A 19555-nucleotide genomic window follows, 5' to 3' on the forward strand; every position below is an offset into this window, starting at 1 on the left:
ACATTATTTCAAAATATTTCAAGCAGCAATGCTGAATGCTGACAGGTAATTTTTTTTCTCAATGAAGCTTCCTCATGGCACAGATCCACAGATGAGTGAACAGTAATCAGATCTCTCTTTTTCTCTCTCTCTCTCTCTTTCTCTCACACACACGCACACACACACACACACACACACACACACACACACACACACACAGCCATGCACAGAGTACACAGTACACAGACATGCATACAGGCCATGTTAAATGGCAGCCCCAGTCTGTTAACAAAAGGAGTTTTACAGCTCCTAAAAATTATAGCTACTTTTTGTTGATATTTACATATGTGTACATCTTTTAAATATAGATAGAAATATCTACGACTAAAGTTCACTGGATTACAGTAAAGAATGAGCACCATGAAGGCAACACTCATGAGTGTCTCGCTGCCTGGGGCTGGGGGCTTGCCAGTCTTGACCGGGTGGTGCCAGGCCAGGCTAGGCTAAGCTGGGCTGGACCGGGTCAGAGGCTTAGTAATACAGAGGAGTCCATCTTTGGCCATTGTGCTTCTGCTTATTACCCCTGGAAACAACAGAGACAGTGTAGAGTTGTATCACAGGGCATGATAATAACTAAGGATTAGTCTACTGGTGTGATATTTTTATGTGTATTTGAAATTTTCAGTGACACTGACAACACCGATTTAATTAAGCTTGTAAACTCCGAAGACCAGTTCTCAATTGCATGGTCCAATATGGGCTCACCTCATCTAGGCCGTCTGGCACAGTTGTTCTCAACTGCCTCAAACTCCATATCCTGGAGCTCGATGGCCTCCGTATCAGGTCCTCTGTGCCACGTGTGGGTGTCCAGTGGCACATGAGGATCTTGGAAGGCAGGGTCTGGCTCTGCCCCTGAACGGCCTGCCCCTGTTGGATGGTAACTGTCCGTTGCAGTGTATCCTGGGTAAGACGGAGCTGGGGGGCTCTGGTTGGGCAAGGGAGCTGGATGGACGGCGACAGTGACGGAGGCCGAAGCCGTTACCGTGGTAATGGGTTGGCAGTAAGGAGTAGGGTTGGAGTGATGCGGGGGGTGGTGATTGGCCCGAGGGTTTTGGGAAGGGTGAGCTCTGTGGCCCGCAGAGTGTTCTCTATGACCAGAGCCATGGGAGCTGTAATGGCCCCCAGCCTCAGTAGCAGTTTCAAAAGCGTCTGTGCGCGGGCGGGCTGGGGGCAGGGGCTGCTGGTGCAGCTGGCTCTTGGGGTCCCTGCTGCTGTAGTGACGAGGAGCCCCAGGTGGGGGCCCAGAATCCAAACCCTGAGAGGGGACAGACTATACAAGAAAAGGATAGTAGATATTGACAGAGATGGAAAGAAAGAGGGGGGGGGTGCATTGAAAATGAGAGAAAAGTGTCAATAGGCCTATTGATGATCAACATGTCACACACTAACTCTAATTATACTTGCCATGACATACACCTTTGGCTATGATATCGCTATTCAGTTCTCTAAAGGCATGTTCAGACACAAAGCAACTCTGGCAATGCGTTGCTAGCTTGGGTTCATTTTCGATGAGAGTGAGCAACTTGGGAAATGCTGAACTTTTGGGCGACACCGGTAAATTATTATAGCCCTGCAGTCGCGTTCAAGTGTTTTAGAATTTGGGTTCCAAGTTCCAGCTAAAACAAAAACGGATGAGAGGCTCATCGTCTCGATCTGTGCATCCCCAGTGTTCTACGATATTCAGTAAACTATTTGTCTCCTCGTTTCATAAAACACAAAGTACCGAGTACAAGGTGACCCAAACAATAAATGCATTGATAAATTGCACATGAAATGATATATTGCATATTTAGGTGCAGTCAGATAAAATGTTGTAAGCGCATCCAAGCTACTTGGAGGAAGAAGCTATAAATCATATGGGGATATGCCCAAAAGCTGTCAACGCCAGCATCTTTCAGCACTACGCTGCCTCTTGTCTGAACACGGCTTTAGATGCCTGTAGGGTTAACAAACAAATGCATATATCTGCTAATTTGCTGACTCTCTTGTAAATCAGTCTAAATAAAAGTATCCGCTCAAATAAGATAAATGCAAATGTAGATATAGTAATTGAAAATCCATCAAAATTGATCATAGGAGAGAACCAGAAAGTCACATAAACACCAACCACTGAAAAACACATGGTCTTACTGTGGAAATCGTGTATGATGGGGGTTCAGTCTGTCTGCCTGCGTGTCTATGTCCAGCTCCTGTCCTCCTTTCCTCTTCTGTCCAAATTGTTCTGCCTCTGCTGGTTTGCTGGTGGCAATGCTGCTCCTCCGCTCTAGCTCGCCCCCTAGCTGAGGGGAGGTTGTAGTGCCGCATCTCCTGGCTGATGCCGGACACCGTGGTGTTGGAGCTATACTCCGAGTCCGAGGAGTCGGAAGCGGCACCGGAAGTGGTGGCGGTAGTGCCGGTGTTACGAGGACGGACTGAGAAGTGGACGACGTGAGGGGGGGCCTCGGGAGACGGCGTGGGTAACCGGCTACGACCGTCTACCGGGGAGACCTGAAGTGTGAGGAGAGACGTGGGGGGTGAAACGTTGAGAAAGCAGCAGTTAGTGAGTGACCTGCACGTCTTATTGAGCAACAGTACTGTAGGTCATGAATCAAGCATCAACATCAGCCGCAGGAACACCCTAGGGGTCCAATACAGCCTTTCTTTGTGTAAATAATAATTTTGGACTGAATTCTTTGACGTAGATGCGTGTTCTTTAACTTACCTCTGGATAGGGTCCAAAGTATGACAGTAATACCGGAAGCAGGACCAACCCGTTCAGTACTCCTAGAACTGTTAGGATGGCAAGTACTGCAAAGAAATACCTGTGACACAACACACATACACAAACACACTTAGTGTGGAGGAATCCGTTGGACGGAAGTCTAACAGATTATTCATCTGCATACACTATTGTGGAAACCGTTTGAGTTTTTTACTTTGTCTTTTTTTTTTTACCCTCTGAACTAAAATGAAAACAAACACAACAAATACGAGACCTGGCGGGCAAAACCTGTCCAAATACACAAAGACCATTCGTGGCGGGTGATGCAACAGTGAGTTTCGTAGATCGGCAATTAAAACGACGCAGACAGACAGACGGAGAGACAGACAGACAGATGGAGAGACAGACGGTGGAAACAAAGAAAATACCTGTGCAAGCCACAGGATTGGCACACAGAGGTTTAGACATGTGCAAGATCAACCATAACGCATGCCTGAAATAATACCTCCACAAACATACCAGGCCACTCCCCCAACACACACACACAAATATACAGCACACATGCACAACCCCCCCCCCCCCCCCCCCCCACAGACAGGCAAGCTGACATGCAGTGCGGCTTTTCGGAGCAAAACAGAAATGTACCTTGTGTGTGTTTCTAAGTCCTGCCAAAGAGGGTTAGTCTTTAAGAAGCCACGGAGAGAAAAGAAAGGGGAAGCATAATTAGCCGGAGCTGGTTAATTCAAAGGCACGGAGAGAGAGAGAGAGGGAGGGGGTGAATATGGTGTGTGTGTGTGGGTGTGGGGGGCAATCTTTCTCGGGTTTGTGGCGTATAAGCAAACATGGAGAAAACAAAGCAGTCAGGAATGTGGAGGGAGGGGGAAGAGAGGGGAAAAGGGGGATGAGAGGAGAGGAGGGGGGGATGGAGGGGAGGGAGTAGGGGGGACACAAAAGGACAGGGGCCTCTCTCTCCTATGTGGCTCTGAAAAAGAGAGGGAGAAGCAAACAAATGAAGTGAAGGGTATAGAATTTAAACAATTTAGTCTAAAAGGAAGAGAAGGGGACTTGTGAGTGCCACCCCTCCCAGGCCCCTCTCCCCCCCCCTCTCTCTCTTCTTTCTTCCTCCCTCTTGGTCTCCCTCTCTTTCTCTTCTAACTCTCTTTTCTCTCCCTTCTTTCCAGCTAAGCCCCTGTGAAATTCCCGACCACTCCACAATCCCCTCTGTCTAATTAAATCTCCAATGTATCAGGTAAGACCCCCAATCTCCACTCTAAATCCTCCTCTCTCTCCCTCTCTAGCCATTCCAGCTCCCTTCATTAAGGAAGGCTTTCTTCCTCAGTTGGTTCTCCAGTGGAGGCTCTCAGGTTGCTCCCTCTCCCTCTCTCTCTACTTCCTGTGTTTTCCTATCTGCTCATTATATACAAAAACCAGGGACACACTGATGGGCTTGATCTAGCCAAGCTGGGGTCATGCTTGCTGGTAATACAGAATGTATATGTGTGTGTGTGTGTGTGTTTGTGTTTGTTGGCGTTTGTGGGCGGGCGGGTTGTGTGCCTGCATGTGTTTGCATGTGTGTGAGACACAGTGAGGTATAGATGTTCTCCAGTCAGCTGGTATGCCGCATAGCTGGGCCTCAAGACTAAACACACAGACACATTTATGACTAATCTGTGTGTGTGTGTGTGCATGAGGAATTCCACATTAGCCTGGCAGGGGCTGTATAGGGAAACCAAGAGTGAGGAGAACTAGTCCATGTCCACCCAGTGTGGGTGGCCCCTTATAAACACTTGAGAGGGACAGTTAATGAGGACACTTTGATTACATATTTATATGACTTTGTTTGTGTTATTAGTTTCACCATTGTGTAGGAGTCTTAGTACTGTATGTTCTATTTCACTGTGCATTTTTATTCATCACAATTCACAATGACTGTGTGTGTGTGTGTTTGTGTGAGAGACAGTGTGTGTGTGTTTTTGCCTCTTGAGAGTAATGAGAGAGACCAAGACTATGTGTGAGAGGACGAGTATGATTAAGGGTCTAGTTTAAAAGGTGGGTACTATTGAGACTTTGTGACAAGGGGTAACTTGCTTTTTTATCTTTTACAGACTTTAAATCACAGTGTAAAAGAAAATCCCCTGCAGCATTGTGTATATATGTCTACATACAGTTTGATTCACTACACATGTAGTGTCAACCAGGTTTCCCTTTTCACGTTACAATGACTATTATTCTTGTTTTTTTTATAAACACTAACAAATGTATTGTTCTGCCAGTACATTGAAAATGGAAGAAAGAGACCGAGAGAGAGAGAGAGAGAGAGAGACATGGACAAACACTGGAACAGAGAAGAGCAGAGCCAGGTCTAAATTATGGACAGAGCATTTCTTCAAGGACATCTGACAATCACCGGCAGTCAGAAGCAGGGAGCTGAATTAAGATGAGTAAAACAAGGATGCTCGCACACCGGAAGAATTTTACAGTTAATTCCCTATTTGAGTACATAGAGCAGCGGTCGGGAACCTATGGCTCGCGAGCCATATATGGCTCTTCCGGTGACGGCATATGGCTCCCAGACAATTTTGAGTTGAAAATTATTTTTTTTTCAAAAAAATCAGTTTGGAACTGATTTTAAAATACTTGTGATATTTCTTAATAATACTGTGTCATTTTAAAGTAAACAGAAATTAGTTTTGAAGATAAATTTCACGGGTCACCCGTGGGTCGGGTCGGGAACCAATGGCTCGCGAGCATGTCCGGGTCATTGTAAAGGTGAAGAAATCAATTTTATCAGATAGCCAACTAGTTTATCCGCTTCAACCCTTGTAACGGAAAAGATGGCGAAAAGAAAAAAAGACGATGATTACCGTGCATTCCAGGCTGCGTGGACAGAGGAATTTGCATTTGTGGAGAGAGCAGGATCTGCGGTATGTCTAATATGCAATGATAAAATTGCATCGATGAAACGGTCAAATATAAAGCGGCACTTCGATACGCACCATGCTTCATTTGCATCGAAATATCCAGCGGGGGACAGCAGGAAAAGGGCATGCGAGGAGCTACAGCGGAGAGTGCAGACGAGTCAGCAGCAACTACGTGTGTGGACCAAGCAAGGTGATGGGAATTCCGCTAGCTTTGCGGGGGCTTTGGCAATAGTAAGGAATGGAAAGTCATTCACAGATGGCGAGTATGCCAAAACATTCATGCTTGATGTGGCCAATGAACTGTTTGATGACTTCCCAAATAAAGACAAGATAATCAAACGAATAAAAGACATGCCCCTGTCAGCAAGAACTGTGCACGATCGTAGCATCATGATGGCAAATCAAGTCGAGGAAACACAAATTAAGGACATAAACGCCGGGACATACTTTTCTCTCGCGTTAGATGAGTCAACAGACGTTAGCCATCTATCTCAGTGCAGTATCATTGCCAGGTATGCTGCAGGTGACACACTGCGTGAGGAAAGCTTGGCTGTTTTGCCAATGAAAGGGACAACAAGAGGAGAGGATTTATTCATGTCTTTCATGGAGTTTGCTAAAGAAAAAAAACTACCGATGGATAAACTTATTTCTGTCTGTACTGATGGTGCACCCTGTATGTTGGGGAAGAACAAAGGATTTGTAGCGCTTCTCCGTGAACATGAAAAGAGAGCCATCCTAAGTTTTCATTGCATCCTGCACCAGGAGGCGCTTTGCGCTCAGACGTGTGGCCAGGAGCTTGGCGAGGTGATGTCTCTGGTCATTCGAGTGGTCAACTTTATTGTTGCCCGAGCTTTAAATGATCGCCAGTTTAAAGCTCTGTTAGAAGAAGTTGGGAATCATTATCCCGGTCTGCTTTTACACAGCAACGTGCGTTGGTTGTCAAGGGGGAAGGTGCTCAGCCGTTTTGCAGCTTGCCTGAGTGAAATCCGGACTTTTCTTGAAATGAAAGGCATCAAGCATCCTGAGCTAGACAACACTGACTGGCTCCTGCAGTTTCACTGTCTCGTGGACATAACTGGCCATCTGAACCAGCTCAATGTGAAAATGCAAGGTATTGGAAATACAATCTCATCCCTTCAACAAGCAGTGTTTGCATTTGAAAGCAAGCTGGAAGTCTTTCTCAGGGACATTGAAACAGGTCGTCTTCTGCACTTTGAAAGACTGCAACAATTTAGAGATGCATGCTTAGCAAGTGACTCCACTCAACATCTGGATCTCCAGCAGCTAGCTGGCTTTACGTTCAATCTCCTGCAGTCATTCAAAGCACGTTTTGGAGAATTTCGTGCGCGCACTGGTCTTTTCAAGTTCATCACTCATCCACATGAGTGTGCAGTGGACAAAATCGACCTGACATGCATCCCCGGGGTCTCTATCGGAGACTTTGAGCTGGAAGTTGCTGACCTGAAGGCATCAGACATGTGGATGAGTAAGTTCAAGTCACTTAATGGAGAGTTGGAAAGTCTTGCGCGACAGCGAGCAGAGCTGGCGAGGGAACACAAGTGGACAGAAATTAAAAATCTTCAACCTGAAGACCAGCTGATTCTTAAAACTTGGAACGAGCTTCCTGTGACATACCACACAATGCAGCGTGTGAGTATTGCCGTATTGACCATGTTTGGCTCTACATATGCATGTGAACAGTCTTTCTCGCATATGAGGAACATTAAGACCAACCTACGCTCACGTTTAACTGATGGAAGCCTCAACGCCTGCATGAAGCTCAACCTCACCACGTATGAACCAGACTACAAGGCCATCAGCAAAACCATGCAGCACCAGAAGTCGCATTAAAAGTAAGACATATTTAATTTATTATACGTTAAAAATACTATATGGCTCTCAATGAAATATATTTAGAAATATTTGGCTTTTATGGCTCTCCCAGTCAAAAAGGTTCCCGACCCCTGACATAGAGCGTTGCACCCCTAATACCTTTTTTTCAAAGACGCGTAGTTTCTTGGTCATAAATTCATTTCAACTTCGCCATTAGGTGAGAGTGTGGTATGACACACTTGTGTAGTATGACACACAACTGAGAAAAACGCTTATTCTCTGTGTGTGTGTTGTCTCTTTGCATACGTCCCTTTTCAAATTCTCCACCTCTCTTTTGCCACACCTCAGCGTAAGCTCAATGGAAAGCTGTGGAAAGAAAAACAGATTCCCCAAAACTACAGGACTTGCTCCGGGCCCACGTAAGTATCGGTTACCCATCCATCCGTCCATTATCCAAACCGCTTATCCTGCTCTCAGGGTCGTGGGGATGCTGGAGCCTATCCCAGCAGTCATTGGGTGGCAGGCGGGGAGACACCCTGGACAGGCCGCCAGCCCATCACAGGGCTCACACACACACACACACACAGAAAATGTAGTGTGGCTGATTCACCTGACCTGCATGTCTTTGGACTGTGGGAGGAAACCGGAGCCCCCGCAGGAAACCCACACAGACACGGGGAGAACATGCAAACTCCACACAGAGGACGACTCAGGACGACCCCCAAGGATGGACTACCCCGGGGCTCGAACCCAGGACCTTCTTGTTGTGAGGTGACCACGCTAACCATTGCGCCACCAATGCCGCCCTATTTTTTCTCTTTACACTGAAATGATGAGCCGGCATGAAAGAACAGGGTGGACTGTATATGTGTACTGTAAAGTAAAGGAAATGTTGTGTTCATAGAAGACGAGCAAGAGGGCAGAGCGCTAAAACCAGCCAGGACTAGATAACTGTGATGCAGTGACAGCAGACAATACTAGAGGTACGCATGCCCTGTGGGGGGCTGTGAGGCCTGCCAATTGACGACTGGCGCTAAATGTAAATACTAAATATTTATGACCTGGTCCCGATCAGTCTGCGAGATGCTGAAAGAAAAACTCACACTACCCAATGATCTTTTGAACACTTCCCCTCTGAATGTGAGGACCAGCATATCCGGCGGTAAATAAGCCCGATGATCCTCTAGGGCAGTGTTTCCCAACCCAGTCCTCAAGGAACCCCTATCCTGCAGATTTTCTTTGCAACCCTGAGTAAGTACCTGTTTGTAGTTATTCAACCAATCAGCAATGAATTATGTCAGATGTTGCACACCTTGCATAATTAAGTGCTGTGAGATGATTGGTCGAGTAAGTACAAGCAGAGCTACCTATGCAGGGTTACAATGAAAATCTGCAGGATAGGGGTTCCTTGAGGACTGGGTTGGGAAACACTGGTCTAGGGTATACCCAGTTTTGTAACATCAATAAAAAATGGGACTCTCTAGTAAGTGTTCGCCCGATTTAGAGTTAGCGCCCTGTCTTGATGACGGACACTGTGACGGGATGTCTGTCTCTACGCAGGTGTAAATGTACAGTGTGTATTCTGTAGTAACATTGGCGGTTTGATCAGTGGTAGTGACGGGGGCAGAGAGGGTATCGACTGAATTATGTTTTGGTCTTGTTCCAATCTTTGTCAATCTGTTATCCACCCCCACCCCCCACCCTAATACCCCACCCCCACAGCTACCGTATTTGGATCATGCACTAGGAAGGTCGACCGTGGCTGCCCTCTACTCTGCATCAGTACTCAAGGTGATTAAAGAGCGAAGGTGTCATCCGCCTGGTTAGCATTTTCATTCACTCAAGCGCAGGTTAACGCCACGTCACCTCTGGACACACAAACATGTACACACACACACACACACACACACACACACAGCCCACATACCTCGCTGAGTGCACCGCCAGGCTGTTTAGAGTGAAAACATTCACAGGGCTGACGGGGAAAGTCAGGGAAACATTTCTTTCGGCGCAAGCAGAAAAATACGAGCTGGGCCTGTTGTTATTGCGCAGTCTTGGGGCGCCGCTTTGTTTACTCAGACAACAGCAGAACCTTTAAATGGAGGCCCAGCACTGAGCCAGAAACCAGAGCACACCACTGGAGGTGAGGAGAGAAGGCCTTATAGGCCTCCCAGTGTGTGTGTGTGGCTATGTGTGCACGTGTATGTGTGTGTATATGTATGTGCACGTGTGTGTATGTATGTGCATGTGTGTGTGTGCATACAATGACAATTCTTGCTGGCAGGCACACCGTCATTGACCCCCATGATTGCAAGGTCAGGGAGCAGGGTGGTGTGTGTGTGTCTGTGTGTGTGTGTATGTGTACACATGATAGAGTGTGGATGTGCCCCCCTTTTCTTAAAGCGGTAGGTCAACTGAAATTATACAGCTACCTCATCTAATGGCTACCAAGAACATGCTCATATGGAACCACATCACCGACCATAGGATACATGAAAATGTTGATTTAGCTCGCTGGAAAGTTAGTGCCGTTATACTCCAAGGTTGAGTGTACAACAAACCTACATTAAGTTTCCTGTCTGGGTGGTAGTCAGTCTTCCATATTCTGATTGATGCTCACAAGTTCAAACACACACACGCTAACCAACATACATACATAGACACACATGCATGCCCACACACGTATGCAAATGCCTGAACACACACAAGCAGATGTACCTACAAATGCACATAATCCCTCTTGCACATGGAGCTGCTGATACACACCAAGTTCACCGTGTGTCAGTTTTAATTTCCACGTCTCCTGTCGCTCCATGACTGCCCTCTTGCCCCCCACCCTGTTACTCCTTCCAATTCTTATAAATGTCTAGTGAGGGTAGTTAAACTTGCTGAAGGAGATTACAAAAACCAGAAGACTTTCCTGCTCTCTCTCTCACTCTTGTTCTCTCTCTCTCTCTTTCTGTCCATTTCACCTCTCACTTTTCTTCCGTCTGCTCCTCTGTCTACCCCCTCTCCATGACCTTCAACTTCACATACTTCCTCTGGTGTCTCCTAAAATGTCATGGCACGAGAGACAGTAATGAGGGGAAGAGGAGGACCCAGACCAAGCGGGGGAGCAGACAGATCTTAAGGACAGTTTCTTGGAGACCGAGTCCTGTGCAGCAGAGGAAAAGAACAGGTCTGTTACTTGGGACTAGGAGGAGATGAGATCTTGAGGTGGAAGGGGACTTACAAAAAGAGAGAGAGGAGGATAAGGGGTAAGGGAAGTATTGCACGGGATGGAAAAGAGGGAGGGCGGGAGGGAGAACACCCTTCGTGCATGAGAGGTATCTTGGGTAGATTTCTGTGTGACATACAGGCCGGGCGCCCCACTGCACCCAACCCCTTGCGAGTGTCACAAAAAGTGAGTGTATGTATATTTTTTCATGTGTGTTTTCATATATGTGAGTGGACTGTCTTTACTGAGGTCTACAGCATGTTTTCCTCTTGGACAAAGCCTTTTTCAACCGAAAGAACCCGGGATTTTAAACCTCATAAGGTTTTGCTGTGGAAAATGTGTCGACCAGTACGCATGGATTACAATGGAAGTAGTGAGTAAGGGGTATGTATGCAAGTGTCTAAGCGTGTGATCCGTTATACCAGTGTTTCTCAACCCAGTCCTCAAGGACCCCCTATCCTGCATATTTTCTTTGCAACCCTGAATAGGTACCTGTTTGTAGTTATTCAACCAATCAGCAATGAATTTTGTCAGATGTTGCACACCTTGCATAATTAAGTGCTGCGAGATGATTGGTCAAGTAAGTACAAGCAGGGCTACCTATGCAGGGTTGCAATGAAAATCTGCAGGATAGGGGTTCCTTGAGGACTGGGTTGAGAAACACTGCTACCATCACCGAGCCATGCACTCACCTGACGATGAAGTCAAATTCAGAGCCTGCTAGCATGAGGACCCCTAGTAGGGTGGAGAAGGCCCCGTCGAGCACTGGAGCAAACATGTGCTCCAGTGCCAGTACAGCCCGCTTGTTACGGTCCCCTATGGCTGTCAGGAATGCCTGAAGCAACATACACACACACACACTTAATGATACACAGAAAGCTTCTGACAAATTTTAGCAAAAAACTAAAAATGATTCTGTTGATTTCGATGCGAGGTTGTGTGGCACTGGCTCATCCAGATTAGTCATTATAACATTTCAGTGATTAAAAAAAAAAAAATTACATTTCAACTTTGATTATGTGCTGACCAAATGGGCCGCCAAAAAATGAGCCATATGGAACATGATCTTTGAGACTCTTCTTTCTTTCTTTAATACATAGTGTATCAGTATGTGTACACATACCAGGGCAACATGGACAGTGAACTCCACCCCAATGCCCACAGAAGCAATGAGGATGACCACGGGGACAGCACTCAGCTTGATCCCCATCAATCCCATGAAGCCAAACAATTCCACGGTCATCAGAGACAGCACCAACACCTGGGGGAAGAGGAATAAGGGTGAGCTATTAGTAGGTAACAATCAAGTGTTTAGTGTTCAGGACCAGTTCAAGACTGCACTGAACCCAAATACGGCAAGCACGACTGCACATTTTGAATTTTACGCACGCAATCTTTGTTTTTTTAATGTAATCATAATACACTACCTAGTGCTCTTCGCTTGAAATCAGAACCTGTACAATTAATTCATGCGAGTTTGAAAGACAGGGCCACGAGGATCATATGGATTACATGCGTGAGAAAGTTTGCTGCTTCATAGCCAAGTGTTGAACAGTAGGCATGCATGTGTGTAACATATTTAAAAGCGCTTAAATCTGTGGGTGTGCCTGTGTGTGTGTGTGTGTGCGTGCACACATGCATGTGAGTGTGTAGGGGCTTCTGAGAAGACCGGGACAGGAGCAGGGGGTAAATGCCATTATCAGCTGACAGGTGTCAGGTTACATGGGGCCCAAACCCTTTGAAGAGAACCAAGGTGGATGAGGGAGGGAGTCACTGTTTGTGTGGGAGTGTGTGTGTGTGTGTGTGTGTGTGTGTGTGTGTGTGTGTGTGTGTGTGTGTGTGTGTGTGTGAGCAAATCAAAATGAGAGGGCGTGAAGCATGTGCATGCAAGTATGTGTGCTTATCAGTATGAGGTGTGTATTTTTGCATGCATACATATATGTGTGCGCATATGTGTGTGTTTGTGTGCGCATGCTTATGTGTGTATCTTGATGGTTGTACTGACTCACTGTCGAGGCAGATAGCTACAGGGCGGGGTTAAGGTTAGTACTTTCAGGGTTTAAGGTTGGCGGTGATCTGGTCTGGACAGAATACACAGTTAAAACGTAGCTGTGCTATAACTTGTCTTTTCATCTTGCTTGTAAAGCGTAGGGGATGAAAATGAGGGCCCCTCCTCCACTGTTTAGAGGGCTCGGGTGGCCTGGCTACTGCCTATCATAAAATACAAAGCCCCACAGAGAGTGTATGCATGCGTGGGTATGCACGAGAACTTGTGTCAATTGCACGCCTGTGCATTTACACATACATATATATTATATGCGAGCATGTAAACGGCATGAGAGTGTGTACTGTACGCGAGCCTGTGTTTTTCCTGTGATGTGTTTATGTGTGTCCTCAAAAACCCATTGAGAGTACAGGGGGAGAGGGACGATGGAAATAAAACCGGCTTTTTACAAGTTTAGAGTGGGAGGCAGTTGCCCGAGCAACTTTGCGTCCGCTCTTCATATATTTCACTGGTGGTGTCTGGGAGAGTTTGGAGTAGACTAAACACACTGGCCCTGACAAAACAGCACAAGATAAACACTAGTGACTGGGGCTACAATAACATACAGCAGCCCCTACTCCTCTCTCGCGCTGTCATCTCTCGGGGATGTCTCCTGGACCACACATACAAATTAAATAATGGGGAGGGGCAGGGCGATGAGACTTTGCATTGGGGGGAGATACTGGTATTTTTGCGTAGAGTAGGTGTGTGTCCTTGTCTGTGAGCGTGTGTCACACTGTGTCAACCAAGGCCTTTAGCCGTCACTCGCTATCCAGTGACGCTGGTAGTAACTCAGCAGGTTTGGATTCAGAGCCTTGCTCAGGGTTTGTCTAACAAAGTAAATGGCCACCGAGGGACACAAATTGGCCGTTGTGGGGATTCAAACCTACACCCTCCTGCTTAAGTGGCAAGCTACAGCACTCTGCTGCAGCCCCTACGTTCATATCTCTCAGTCTATGTGTGTCTGTCTGTTTCTCTAATCCTTTCAAAATGTGTATTTATCTATGGATTCGGATGCACGCTGGCTCCATCACTCACTATTATGCCAGCAGTCCAGGGGTTGAGCAGGAAGAGGGCACAGACCAGGAAGGTGCAGGCCAGCACGACACTAATGGAGAGCAGGAGCCAGTGTCGCAGGTGGACGTACTGCTCCCAGAAAAGGAAGGGGTAGCCGTTGGGGTAGGAGGGCAAGCCCTGTTGGCTATAGTTGCTGCAGATGGCGCGCACGCTCTCGATGGCCTCCACAAACTGGGGTGTCTCCCGGAGCCCGTTGAGGTAGAAGGGGAACTGTGCGTATTCGATGGGCTCAGCAGCTGGGACTGGGAGAGGGTAAGAATGAGAACGAAGTACAGAGAGAAAGCGAGAATATGAGGACATGGTCATGGGAAGATATACAAACAGTGATTTGACTGCTATATCCATGGCTGGCTATAATCATTATACGATCTTCAGTCGCCAACTGTTGAAGAGGGATGACTGTACCGAAAAAAAAACAACACCTGCAGTATATTGTTAAGCGAAGCAATGCTAAAATAAAACGACTCCATAACGTTGCAGATGACATGCTCTATCCACACTTTAAATGGTTTGTGTAAGGTTTGAACGTCGGCTCGTTCAGCCCATCTGTAGGAATAATTCTGCAGTAGTCAGCTAGTCAGCCAAACCACCAGTATCAAGACTTTCCCTCCCAAACCCAATCTTGTTCCAAGAGTATGCCTATGTGTGTGTGTGTGTGTGTGTGGGTGGAGCAGTGAGACACAGAGCTCCATTGACTCAAATCCAGCCAGTCTGTGGGCCAGCCTGCCTAATGAGAGCCTATCACTCCCAGACACAGCAGAGTGTCACAGCTGACGTTGATTCACGGTTATTATGACATTACCACACCCTATGCCTACCGCCATCACAAGCAGCATAATATAGATACCAGCAAATGCATCGTAAGAGCACAATCTTTCCCACTGAGACGGCATACATGTTCAGATTTATGCTTGAGATGTAAATAACAGCACAGATTCCCACATGGACACAAATAAGATTGCTGTGCAAAAATGATGGGAGACCTGCTGGAAACATTAACACTACATCCTAGAGACCCCCTCTTACCTTTACTCTTGTAAAACCCCATCCCGCCCTCCGATTAACTTAACCTATACTCATTCTGACTTGAACAGGAGGACATGCTTGCTCTGGTGTCCTCAGAGTCATAATGTCAGTATCCATGCTTGGTTAGCCATGTCACCAACACTGGGTTTGTGAACATTTGTGCATGTTGGCGCGCACATTTGTGTTTGTGTACATGTGTCTGTGTAGGCATGTGTCCTTTGCAGGGCCGGTCAGCTGCACTCACCAGCATAGTTTGGGCCCACTATAATCTCTCCACTATAAATTTCCATTAGGACACCGGCTGGCTCCCGGCCAATACAGATCTGCTCCGGGGGGCTCTCACACAGCCAAGCACTTCACGCTGCTTATCCAATCACATTCCCCCCTGTAAAGGACTTCCTGCTTGTTATCCAATTGCGCTTCCCACCCAAGCCCACTCTCTGCTCGTTATCCAATCATTTTCCTCCCCCACAGTGCACTTCCTGACATGTACCAAATCACAGGCTGGAATCAGGCAAGAATGTGGGTGTATTTTTTTTCTTCTTTATGTGCGTGTGAGTCTATGTGGTAGGGAAATGAGAACAGGGTGTGTGTAGTGTTGGGGGTCATTGAGTTTTAATAGTAAGGGTGTGTGTGTGTGTGTGTGCATGCGTGCACGCACACGCGCCTGTGCACGTGTGTGTGTTGGGGGTCACCGAGTTAATAGTAGGGGCGTATGTCCGTGCGTACGTGCATATATGTGTATAGTATATGTTTGTGCTTGTAATGCTAGAGCCCGACGGTAGTCAAGATTATAGAATTCACCACAGGCACCATTAGGTGAACCACAGTAAGCCATGCCTTTTTCCTCAGCACTGCAACCAAAGCTCTCTCTCTCTCACACACACACACCACTGTGGTACAGTAAAGTCTACTACCTCACTTAAAGCTAAAAGGCAGACAAGGAGCAGTAACTCCACAGATGGAGTCAAATAAATCACACCACAAGCAAACAACGCTCCCGTGTAGCAGCTACCTTAAGGAAGCGGAGAACCTTAAATTAAATAGTCACAGCCACGATCAATTTGCCATGCAAAAATCAGGCTTCAAAACCTGTCGGGCTGCGTGCGAGCGCACTGTGTAAGACTATAACACGGACCAGGCGTTGACCTCAACTTCGCTCCATGCTGTTCTGGGACTCTTGTTTGTTTGATTTAGCACCGTCATTTCTGAGGACTGAAAACAAAGCGTCGTCTCCTTCCCTACACGAGTAGTAAGCCTCTATCACATTTTACCAATTTCGATGTCATTCAGTGGTCTTCTTTTCAACGCCATCATTTGTGAACATAGCATTGTGTCGCGGCTTACTGCTGAGGCGTGTTTCCGGCATGGAGTCGGTGCGGTCGTGGAGCCACTGAGGAGGGTGTGGGCGGATGTTGGCCTGAGAGGCGGCGTAGGCAACAGGGTCGTTGCTGACCCATGCTGTCAGGTAAATGTAGAAGGCGCCGGGGTTGATGATCCCATCTGCGTCCACGAGTCGCTGACGGGTCAACTGCAAAACACAGGCGAAACAGGAACGGGTTAGAGGTTGTTCCATGACAATTTAAGCGATACCAAATTCTTTGTTAATCTGATTATATTATGATTATTATGATTATCATTAATAGTAATAATAGTGGTAGTAGTAGTAATGGTGAATGAATGACTGCATTTTTTTTTTCTTCCCCCCCCCTTTGTGTCCTGAATTGTATTTGGCCAATTACCCCAGTCTTCCGAGCCGTCCCGGTCGCTGCTCTGCCCCCTCTGCCGATCCGGGGAGGGCTGCAGACTACCACACGCCCCCTCCGATACATGTGGAGTCGCCAGCCGCTTCTTCTCACCTGACAGTGAGGAGTTTCGCCAGGGGGACGTAGCGCGTGGGAGGATCACGCCATTCCCCCCAGTTACCCCTACCCCTGAACAGGTGCCCCGACCGCCCAGAGGAGGCGCTAGTGTAGCGAGCAGGACACATACCCACATCCAGCTTTCCACCCGCAGACACAGCCGATTGTGTCTGTAGGGACGCCCGACCAAGGCGGAGGTGACACGGGGATTTGAACCAGCGATCCCCGTGTTGGTAGGCAACGGAAGAGACCGCCACGCCACCCGGACACCGCTGCTTTTCAAATGTTACGACACAAAGTGCTTCACAATGAAACAACTGCATTACATTACAGTAGTGGCTGTAGTATGTGAAACTAAGCAAATCCACGAGCCCATCTGATAGTGGGCTCAGCCTCTTGAAACCCAATGGACAGAGACAATACACATCTGGAGTAGAACAGGTGAGGTTAAAAACTGGAAGGGGCTTGTATTGGAGCGCTGAGACTGCGAAGTGTGTATTGGATATGAAATGGCATTGTGGAAATGAAACATGTTGAACCATAACATTCTGCAGGTGAACCGACCACAGAAATGCTTATTTATACAAATGCATGGGCACAAGAAAACGAAGCCGCTTTCAGAATAAGAGTGAAGTATGAATCCCTCTCTCTTTCCGACCAAAGAAAAGTCAACAAGTGAAACACTGGTGGCCTTTTCAAAAGTTCCCGTACTTCCCAGTATTAGCAGGCCGCATTAAAACGTGGAAAATGTTAAATCAGCGTATATTCTAACTCGGGCGTTGGCTGGCCGACCTCAGATCTTACAACCCTTTAACTCAGAAAACCTGCAGGACAAAGCCGTGCAAAAGTGTGTTACAAGTCCTTTGGAAGACCTCTTTCTTTGAGTGCGTCCCGTTTGTTTCACGCCCTTGCAGAACGTGTTGCTATCTCGGCTTTTTACCGATCATTACCACCTCAGATCTGGTCATCCGACCACTCTGAATAGCTTTGAGAGGGAGAAAAGGCGCCCTGTTTGCACACTCTTACGGTGTTTCCTTCCACACAAGAGTTGTTCACAACAGCCGCACTGCGGAGAGAATTGCGCGCTCGTGGCCGAACGGACGAAACGCTGGCTGTCTTGCTCATTGCCGTTTTCTCCCTCCCATGTAGAAGCTGGGGAGCGTAGCCAAGCATGGCTACCTCCTGAGAGGTAAAACCATTACTGCACACCGCTCCTTGCCACTCTCCCTTCCCAGAAAGATAAATCCCTCCTTCACAGAGGCGGGGGGAAGGACTGGGAGGGCGAGGGGTTGAGATTTGACTTGTGAGGCTAGGTAGATGGGGGGAAAAGAGGGCAGTTTTTTTTTTAAGGATGGGGTGGGGTGGGGGTGGTGGTTGGGGGGGGGCATTGCTCAAGTTAGCGTAACAATAAAAAAATTGGCTGGAGTCCCTGAGCAAGTCTGTGTGCAGTTAACCTGGTTGTTAACACTGAAGGAAATGCCACCCAGCAAATGGAGTAGAGCTATAAAAATAACACAACATCTGTACAAATGTTGCTCACCCTTGCTTCCCGCTGAACCATACGGGCACCCACAATGCCCAGCGCCGCAGATAAGCCTAGCCCCTAGAGGTAGAGGGAGCCCTCGGCGGTGTTAGAAAATGCTCGCCTTGTTTCTCGCAAACTTCCCCCCTCGCCTTCTGTTTTGCGCCCCCCCCCCCCCCCTCGGTGTGTTTCCCCGTCCTCGCTCCCCAAACCTGTCTCGTTCCCTTCGCCCTATCCACCTACCCGCAAAACACACAAGGAGCACACGACACACACACACACACATGGAACGAGTGGCCTCGGTGCGCTGGGAGAAACGTTAGCTAGCGCGCGGATCAAAGGGAGAATACCCCAGCAGAGATCCGTGGTGTGGCATATCAGAATAAAGCATCTTGCCTGCAATTTGTCAAGAGTTGGGAAAGATCTGGTCTTCATTTTGGAGCATAAAAATAGGTACTACTGTGGGTGCATGCACGCTGGCAAAAAAGCACATACTAGCGCTCAAAACAAATAAAGGCATATATACACTGGCTGCCTAAAAGAGACCACATGCTTGAACTATCCTCATTGCAAGAGGACGCAGCGGCGAGGGAGGGAGGGAATCGAGGGGACGAAGAGAGAGACGAGAGATTCAGCAAAGCAAGACAGAGTAAAGCACAGCGAGGGAGAGAGAGGGAGAGAGAGAGAGGGGGGAAAGCAAGGCCAAGAGCTGGATTCCAGGGGATCTGGATTGAATTTAGCAGCAGGATACGCAACAACTGTATGTCTTCAAGCTGTCACGGGAAGCCCAGGCAGCACAGCCGGAGGCCCCCACGACTCACGGCAAGTACGGATCCCTCACAGGCACAGGAAGTGATGTCACAGGGCCGCACACCAGGCTGCCTCTGTTTCCTGCCTAGTGCTGGAAGGGAGGGACAGTAAAATACTGTCGCAATGGAAAGCACTAGGTCGGAGAAACGGACACAGCAAAGGTGAAGCTATAAAGTTGAAACGGAAGAGAAGAGCCTATGAGAGACCTTTACACAAGCATGCATAGAGACACACGCACACACACACATACACACACCTTGTTAGATTCTCCATCATTTCCCTCTTGCAATGTCCTAGATGTATTTGTGGACCTCCGTCCCCTGCCATTGTTCACAGGTTGTACTTGTAATACCTCGGGTTTGACTTCATCCGATTTTCCGATCCCAAAGTCTCTTTTCCACCCGAATCCTGGAAGCTAGTTGGATTTCAAATCCCGGGATTGTTGACAAGCCCTCTTTCACGCCGCAAGTTCAAAAGTACCTCAAAGTTTACCCCAACATCTT

At 47.6% G+C, this 19555-nt stretch overlaps 1 protein-coding gene across 1 annotated transcript in view; it reads right to left on the reverse strand.

Moving 5' to 3' along the window:
* Nucleotides 1-428: 428 nt before the first annotated feature.
* The window catches only part of ptch1 (patched 1), a 61858-nt gene continuing 42731 nt past the window's right edge, over nucleotides 429-19555 (reverse strand). Inside the window, exons 17-24 of the mRNA XM_056275959.1 lie at nucleotides 16206-16389; nucleotides 13794-14074; nucleotides 11835-11972; nucleotides 11404-11546; nucleotides 2741-2840; nucleotides 2170-2526; nucleotides 745-1309; nucleotides 429-562 (exon numbers count right to left, since the gene is read on the reverse strand). Coding sequence (XP_056131934.1) covers nucleotides 746-1309; nucleotides 2170-2526; nucleotides 2741-2840; nucleotides 11404-11546; nucleotides 11835-11972; nucleotides 13794-14074; nucleotides 16206-16389 — 1767 coding nt within the window. The 3' untranslated portion in view covers nucleotides 429-562; nucleotide 745. The remainder of the gene's footprint in view (nucleotides 563-744; nucleotides 1310-2169; nucleotides 2527-2740; nucleotides 2841-11403; nucleotides 11547-11834; nucleotides 11973-13793; nucleotides 14075-16205; nucleotides 16390-19555) is intronic.

This window comes from Lampris incognitus, chromosome 1, assembly GCF_029633865.1.
Source record: "Lampris incognitus isolate fLamInc1 chromosome 1, fLamInc1.hap2, whole genome shotgun sequence".
NCBI lineage: Eukaryota > Metazoa > Chordata > Actinopteri > Lampriformes > Lampridae > Lampris > Lampris incognitus.